General features: G+C 38.3%; 1 protein-coding gene across 1 annotated transcript; it reads left to right on the top strand.

Annotated features, from left to right (window-relative positions):
* Positions 1–924: 924 nt before the first annotated feature.
* Positions 925–1,516, top strand: LOC128588955 (60S ribosomal protein L35a-like). Its single transcript, XM_053595789.1, has one exon. It carries the CDS (start codon positions 1,025–1,027, stop codon positions 1,355–1,357), a length of 333 nt encoding a protein of 110 aa, XP_053451764.1. The 5' UTR covers positions 925–1,024; the 3' UTR covers positions 1,358–1,516.
* Positions 1,517–8,725: the final 7,209 nt, after the last annotated feature.

Genomic DNA, 8,725 nt, shown 5'->3' with positions numbered 1-8,725 from the left:
ATTACGAAGTGTACCCTGCAGAGCAGGGTGTCACTGACTGGCAGGATCCAATCAGACTACATTTCCTGGCATCACTCCATTAAAAGGTCCAATGAGATCACACCACATTACCTACTGACTATAAAAACCAGCCCAACCCCTTTGTTTGGGTACATATTGCTTTGGAAACTAGCCCTAGTGCACTGGTTAAATAAGATCCGTTTACTGTAACCAACTCCGCTGTGTTGATTTGCCCTGATGTTCGCCAAACAAACGAGCTCTTCTGTTTGGGAAGTGACAAGACTATTTCCCTCAAATTTAAAAATATTAAAATTAAGTTAAAAAAAACAATATTAGGATTTTGTATCCTCATTTATAAGTGACATATATTTGTAATTTCTCCTTTATAATAATATATTTTCTCCAACTTTAATATCATGGGTACCCAGATCAAGTAAAATGATTTTGATATATTTCTTCTTTTTCTATTGTGTACAAGACTTAGCATGATCTGTTTTTTGAAATTATCTTTTACTTTTATTTATAAATATTGGTTGTCTATTTTTTGATATTTAAAAAAAATAAGAAGTTAACTGATGACTCTATTCTGAATCTCAGAGTTAAAGCATTCTATAATAGACATACTCTTCTTTGACAATGTGATTGTTACTTTCTTTGCATTATTATTATTGCTTAATATTTCGATGTAGTGATTGTCTCCTTTTCTGAATGTATTTATGTTCATTGTCCTTCAGAGGTTTTTGTTTCTAATATAAAATAAAATAAACCTATGTAAAAGTGCTAATATTTTCTTCTCCTGCCCAATTGGGTGTACACATTTGACATTGGAGTCCAGGGCCTTACACAGCAGAAACCAATTAAAAATGTAATAGAAAATAGGCTAAGGTGCCAGCCATGTACACCTGAGCTGGAGGGTTCGAATCCAGCCAGGGACGGCCGAACAACAACGACAGGTTTTTTTCCTCTTTCCACCATCTTGGGGCCTGTGGAGGTCTGCGGGGAACAGGATGTCTAAAAGGCAAATATGTCTGGAAGGCTGTGGTCCAAGGTCATTTTTGCTGGCTGTAAGAGAGGTCTCCAGAACCAAAGAGAGCACACAGGTCTTCTTAAAATTGAAGGTGTTTATGCCCGAGATGAAACTGAATTTTATTTGGGCAAGAGATGTGCTTATGTATACAAAGCAAAGAACAACACAGTGACTCCTGGCAGCAAACCAAACAAAACCAGAGTAATCTGGGGAAAGATAACTCAAGCCCATGGAAACAGTGGCATGGTTCATGCCAAATTCCGAAGCAACCTTCCTGCTAAGGCCATTGGACACAGAATCTGTATGATGCTGTACCCCTCAAGGATTTAAAGTGATGGAAAGTAAATAAAAGTGGATTTGTGCTGTTGTATTTAAAAAAAAAAAATAGCTGGGGGTTTGTGGCAGGCGGCAGGAGAATCACTTGAGCCCAGGAGTTGGAGGTTGCTGTGAGCTGTGATGCCATAGCACTTCTACCCAGGGTGACAGCTTGAGGCTCTGTCTCAAAAAATATATATATATATAAATATATATATATACACACACATATATATACACATATAGGTATGTATGAAAAAATATATATATGAAAATAATACCATACAAAATACCAACCCACATTGTAAAATAGCTAGAAATTAAACCAATAAGGAAAGCATACTACTGTCATAGAGAAACTTATAGAATTTCTAAGGTTAATTAAATGAGACCTTCATGGAAGACACATTAGCCTGGTAAAGCTATTAATTTTTTCCTCAAGTTTATCTACAAATTTAATGTCTTATAATTAACATTGTACCAGAATTTCAGGAGGAATATAAAACATTTATTCTAAATATAACTCAGAAGTTTAAACGCTCATAGAAAGCTAATATATTTTTGCAAAGGAAGGGTAAAAGTGGGAAGTCACCTTCCAAGACAGTAAGACATATCAAAACATCACAGTAATAAAAATATTATAGACCTGGGGAAAGAACAGATAGACCAAGGATTCAGAAGAAAAAGATGGAACAGGCTTGGCGCCTGTAGCACAATGGTTATGGTGCCAGCCACATACACATACACTGAGGCTGGTGGGTTAGAACCCAGCCTGGGATGGCTAAACAACAACCGCAACAGAAAATAGCTGGGTGTTGTGGCAGCTGTCTGTAGTCCCAGCTACTTGGGAGGCTGAGGCAAGAGAATCACTTAAGCCCAAGAGTTGAAGGTTGCTGTGAGCCATGTTGCCACGGCACTCCACCAAGGGCAACATAGTGAGACTCTGTCTCAAAAAAAAAAAAGAAAAGATGGAACAGATGATGCATAAATGTGAACTTTTCACATAGCACGGATGCCATCATAGATAAAAGAGCTCAATGTAAACATAAATGTAAACAATCAAATTTTCCTGGGTTATGCTGCATAACAAACCATCTTAAAGTCCCAATGGCTCCCAACAATATACCTTTTATTTATTAGTTCCAAGTTTATAAAAAGAGAAGAGAACTCACTCACATTGATTCCGCAGGGAGTCAAATGGGTATCCTGAGAACGCTTTGGTGAAGTCTATTCCTGTAAAGAAGTGTTTTCAATATTTTTTTTTTTTTTTTTATCTCACAGCACACTGGAACCTATAGTTAAACTTCTGTGGCACACTTAAATTATATTCATCAAACAAAAGAGTAAAAAAGAAATATACTTACTGTGCTTTGAACTTCTTTTGAAAATAATTTAACTAATGATCTTTAAAAATTATTGCAGCACACCTAAGATCCTCTCATGGCACACTCATTGAAAATCACTGCTCTAAAGGAAGTCTTGTCAAAGATGGTGTTAATAGAACCACTGTGAGGGAGCAAGTGGATAACTGAGAATAATAATCAATCTAGCATAATAAAACTACAAAGTTCAGAGAAAGAAGTCTAATAACTTATTTATTTATTTATTTAAGACAGTCTCACTCTATCCTGGGTTGAGTGCCTTGGCATCATAGCTCACAGCAACCTCAAACTCTTGGGCTCAATTGATCCTCCTACCTCCCGAGTAGCTGAGACTACAGGTATCCACCACCACACCCAGCCTACTTTCTCTATTTTTAGTAGAGACCTGGTCTCGCTTTTGCTTAGGCTAGTCTCAATCTCTTGAGCTCAGGCAACCCACCTGCCTCTGCCTCCCAGAGTGCTGGGATTACAGTGTGAGTCACAACACCCAGCCAAGAAGGGTTTTTTTTAATTTTTTTTTTTCTTAAATCATAGCTGTGTACTTTAATGTGATCATGGGGCATCATACACTAGTTTCATAGACCGTTTGACACATTTTCATCACACTGGTTAAAATAGCCTTCCTGGCATTTTCTTAGTTATTGTGCTAAGACATTTACATTCCACATTTACTAAGTTTCACATATACCCTTGTAAGATGCATTGCAGGTGTAATCCCACCAATCCCCCTCCCTCTGCCCACCTCCCCCCTCCCTCCCCTCCATTTTCCCCTTCCGCCTATCCTTAGGTTGTAACTGGGTTATAGCTTTCATGTGAAAGCCATAAATTAGTTTCATACTAGGGCTGAGTACATTGGATACTTTTTCTTCCATTCTTGAGATACTTTACTAAGAAGAATATGTTCCAGCTCCATCCATATAAACATGAAAGAGGTAAAGTCTCCATCTTTCTTTAAGGCTGCATAATATTCCATGGTGTACATATACCACAATTTATTAATCCATTTGTGGATCGATGGGCACTTGGGCTTTTTCCATGATTTAGCAATTATGAATAGGGCTGCAAATCCTTAATGAATATTACAAGAAACTTTATTCTCAGAAATATGAAAATCTGAAGGAAATTGACCAATACTTAGAAGCACGTCACCTTCCAAAACTTAGCCAGAATCAAGTGGAAATGTTGAACAGGCCCATATCAAGTTCTGAAATAGAATCAACCATACAAAACGTCCCTAAAAAGAAAAGCCCAGGACCAGATGGTTTCACGTCAGAATTCTACCAAACCTTTAAAGAGGAATTAGTACCTATACTACTCAACCTGTTCCAAAAAGTAGAAAAAGAAGGAAGACTACCCAACACGTTCTATGAAGCAAACATCACCCTAATCCCCAAACCAGGAAAAGACCCAACAAGAAAAGAATATTATAGACCAATATCACTAATGAATATAGATGCAAAAATATTCAACAAGATCCTAACAAACAGAATCCAGCAACATATCAAACAAATTATACATCATGGCCAAGTCGGTTTTATCCCAGGGTCTCAAGGCTGGTTCAATATACATAAATCTATGAGTATAATTCAGCACATAAACAAATTAAAAAACAAAGACCATATGATTCTCTCAATCGATGCAGAAAAAGCTTTTGATAATATCCAGCATCCCTTCATGATCAGAACACTTAAGAAAATCGGTATAGAAGGGACATTTCTTAAACTGATAGAGGCCATCTACAGCAAACCCACAGCCAATATCATATTGAATGGAGCTAAATTGAAATCATTTCCACTCAGATCAGGAACCAGACAAGGTGCCCATTGTCTCCATTGCTCTTTAACATTGTAATGGAAGTTTTAACCACTATCCATATAGGGTCAGAAGAGATCAAACTGTCACTCTTTGCAGATGATATGATTGTATATCTGGAAAACACCAGGGATTCTACTACAAAACTCTTAGAAGTGATCAAGGGATACAGCAGCGTCTCAGGTTACAAAATCAACATTCATAAATCGGTAGCCTTTATATATACCAACAATAGTCAAGCTGAAAAAACAGTTAAGGACTCTATCCCATTCACAGTAGTGCCAAAGAAGATGAAATATTTGGGAGTTTATCTAACAAAGGATGTGAAAGATCTCTATAAAGAGAACTATGAAACTCTAAGAAAAGAAATAGCGGAAAATGTTAACAACTGGAAAAACATACCATGCTCATGGCTGGGAAGAATCAACATTGTTAAAGTGTCCATACTACCCAAAGCAATATACAATTTTTTTTTTTTTCGTAGAGACAGAGTCTCACTTTATGGCCCTCGGTAGAGTGCCGTGGCCTCACACAGCTCACAGCAACCTCCAACTCCTAGGCTTAAGTGATTCTCTTGCCTCAGCCTCCCGAGTAGCTGGGACTACAGGCGCCCGCCACAACGCCTGGCTATTTTTTGGTTGCAGTTTGGCTGGGGCCGGGTTTGAACCCGCCACCCTTGGTATATGGGGCTGGCGCCTTACCGACTGAGCCACAGGTGCCGCCCAGCAATATACAATTTTAATGCAATCCCTATTAAAGCTCCACTGTCATACTTTAAAGATCTTGAAAAAATAATACTTTATTTTATATGGAATCAGAAAAAACCTCGAATAGCCAAGACATTGCTTAGAAATAAAAAAAAAAAAAGCAGGCAGAATCACGCTACCAGACCTCAGACTATACTACAAATCCATAGTGATCAAAACAGCATGGTACTGGCACAAAAACAGAGAAGTAGATGTCTGGAACAGAATAGAGAACCAAGAGATGAATCTAGCTACTTACCGTTATTTAATCTTCGACAAGCCAATTAAAAATATTCAGTGGGGAAAAGATTCCCTATTTAACAAAGGATGTTGGGTGAACTGGCTGGCAACCTGTAGAGGATTGAAACTGGACCCACACCTTTTATCATTAACTAAGATAGACTCACTGGATTAAAGATTTAAACTTAAGACATGAAACTATAAAAATACTAGAAGAGAGTGCAGGGAAAACCCTTGAAGAAATAGGTCTGGGCGAGTATTTTATGAGGAGGACCCCTGGACAATTGAAGCAGCTTCAAAAATATACTACTGGGACCTGATCAAACTAAAAAGCTTCTGCACAGCCAAGAACACAGTAAGTAAACCAAGCAAACAGCCCTCAGAATGGGAGAAGATATTTGGAGGTTATGTCTCCGACAAAGGTTTAATAACCAGAATCCACAGAGAACTCATACGTATAAGCAAGAAAAGAATAAGTGATCCCATCGCAGGTTAGGCAAGGGATTTGAAGAGAAACTTCTCTAAAGAAGACATGCACGCGGCCTACAGACATATAAAAAAATGCTCATCATCTTTAATCATCAGAGAAATACAAATCAAAACTACTTTGAGATATCATCTAACTCCAGTAAGATTAGCCTGTATCATAAAATCCCAAGACCTGAGATGTTGGCATGGATGTGGAGAAAAGGGAACACTTTTGCACTGCTGGTGAAAATGCAAATTAATACATCCCTTTTGGAAAGAGATATGGAGAACACTTAGAGATCTAAAAATAGATCTGCCATTCAATCCTATAACTCCTCTACTAGGCATATACCCAGAAGACCAAAAATCACATCATAACCAAGAAGGTATTTTAATGACATTGAGATGAGTTTAGATTTAGCAGAAAGTACAAATCAAAATAGACATTAATATCAATATATTTGAATAAATCCAAAGTAAAAATTTCTGTTCACAGCATATCAGCTATTTTTTTCTATCCTGAACAGAATTTTTACTTCCCACTAGAAAGGAAATAGTCCCATTGTTCAAGAGACTATTTTCTACAGTACAGCAAGAACTCATGCAAATCACTAGGTCATGAACTTCAAGAGAGTGGGAATTTTATTTTCTGTCTTAGTCATTGTGGGTATCTCTAGTGCTCATGTGAGCACCTGGCAATATTGCTACCCCTACCTGATAGCTGATATGTTAGGTTCTTGTTATTGCTGTAACCTGTTACCACAAATTCAGTAGCAACAACACAGATTTATTCTCTAATAACAATACTCATTTAATCTAACTGTTCTGGAGGTCAAAACCTCAAAATCAGTCTCACCAGACTGAGGTCAGATGTCAGCAAGGCTGGTTCCTCCTGGAGGCTATGGGGGAGGATCTGTTTCTTTGCCCTTTCTAGCTTCTAGAGGTCACTAACATTCCCTCGTTTTTGGCTGCTTCCTACTTCTTCAAAGGCATCAGCTTGAAGATGATGCCTGTGTGGGGGCAAAGGCTTATTATTTAGTCTACTTCACCAGGATTTCTCAACCTTAGCACAGTTGACATTTTTGGCTTGAAAATTCCTTCTTACCATGGCTTGTCCTACGCATTGTAGGGTAGGTGGCAGCAACCCCATCCTCTGCCCATTAAATGCCAGAAGCATATCCCCCTCCCTCAGTTGTGACCAAATGTCTTCTGAGGGACAAAATCACCCAAGGTTGAGACCCACTGTCTCATCCTAGTCTAGTGAGCTTTTTAAAAGGCTAATGCAGGCTCGGCACTTGTAGCTCAAGTGGCTGAGGCATCAGCCACATACACCAGAGATGGAGGGTTTGAATCCAGCCCAGGCCTGCCAAACAATAACGACAACTACAACCAAACAATAGCCAGGCATTGTGGCAGGTGCCTGTAGTCCCAGCTACTCGGGAGATTGAGGCAAGAGTTTGAGGTTGCTGTGAGTGTGATGCCTCGGCACTCTACCCAGAGCGACAACTTGAGGCTCTGTCTCAAAAAAAAAAAAAAAGCTAATGCAACCATGGGTGATGGCTCAGGCCTATAATCCTAGCACTTTGGGAGGCTAAGCTAGGTGGATTTCTTGAGCTCATGAGTTGGAGACGAGCCTGAGCAAGAGTAAGACCCTGTCTCTATTAAAAATAGAAAAATTAGCCAAGCTTCTTGGTGGATACCTGTAGTCCCACTATTCAGGAGGCTGAGGCAGGAGGATTGCTTGAGCCCGGGAGTCTCAGGGTGCCAGGATGAGACTCTATCTAAAAAAAAAAAAAAAAAAGAAAGTTAATTCAATCATATCACTCTCTTGCATTTATCACTCTCTCTTCTTTATTCATTCGCCTTATGTTCAAAATAAAATACACATTTCCTAGTATAGCATATGGATTTCTCATAATATGGCTTTGCTTATTTCTCTTGGTTATTTCCCTGTCTTGCTTGTTTTTCAGTCTTCATATACTCTTTTTCTCTAGACATTCTTATAGTTCCCCAGAATATGAGGTTCTCTCACAATTCATGGCTTTGTATATATTTTTTGCTCCATCCATCTAAAGAGCTCCATCTATTTGTCATCTGATGAACTCTTACTTCCCCTTAAAATCCAGATTAGAGATCGGTGAAGCAGTGCCCTTCCCAGATATGCTCTGAATACTTTGGGAGTTACTTCTAATAGAGACCTGGTATCTATTCCTCTTTTCCTTGATCTAGTATATGAGCTGTTTATAGCTCTTGCCATTATCTGTATTTAGGCGTTTAGCACTCTTCCTGGAATATGTTAGTTGTCTGATGATTGTCTTTTCAATGACTGAGTAAATGGTGGATTTCATGCCTCAACTTCCGTACACTCCCCAGTGGTGGAGACTGATGAAGAACATTACTCCTAGATAGTAACAGGAGGTAATTTGCTTTTCTATTTCAAAATAGAAAAGGAATTAATTCTCTTATCATCTTTCATGGAGAGAATTTTTCAAAAACAAGATCATCTGGGTTCTTTTGTGAGTATTTAATAAAAAGGTAAATTTCTATTCCAAAGGTTCATGCTCAGAAGCTTTTACTTATTTAATGTGTTTAAACTTAAAAAAATAGATTAGAAAGAAATTCCTCCTACAGAGCATCTCGTGAAACAAAGCTAAAATTAAAATAAACACCACAAGCATAGATTTCATAATACTTATAAAAAGGCTAGCCATGTCAGAGAAGTTTCCTGGATCAGA

This window comes from Nycticebus coucang, chromosome 1, assembly GCF_027406575.1.
Source record: "Nycticebus coucang isolate mNycCou1 chromosome 1, mNycCou1.pri, whole genome shotgun sequence".
Lineage (NCBI taxonomy): Eukaryota > Metazoa > Chordata > Mammalia > Primates > Lorisidae > Nycticebus > Nycticebus coucang.
The sequence above is the reverse complement of the archived record's forward strand: the minus strand, read 5'-3'. Positions and strand labels throughout refer to the sequence as shown.

Bases quoted from the DNA above. Each gene is read 5' to 3' on its own strand.
- LOC128588955 (XM_053595789.1), top strand. From the start codon at position 1,025: ATGTCTGGAAGGCTGTGGTCCAAGGTCATTTTTGCTGGCTGTAAGAGA.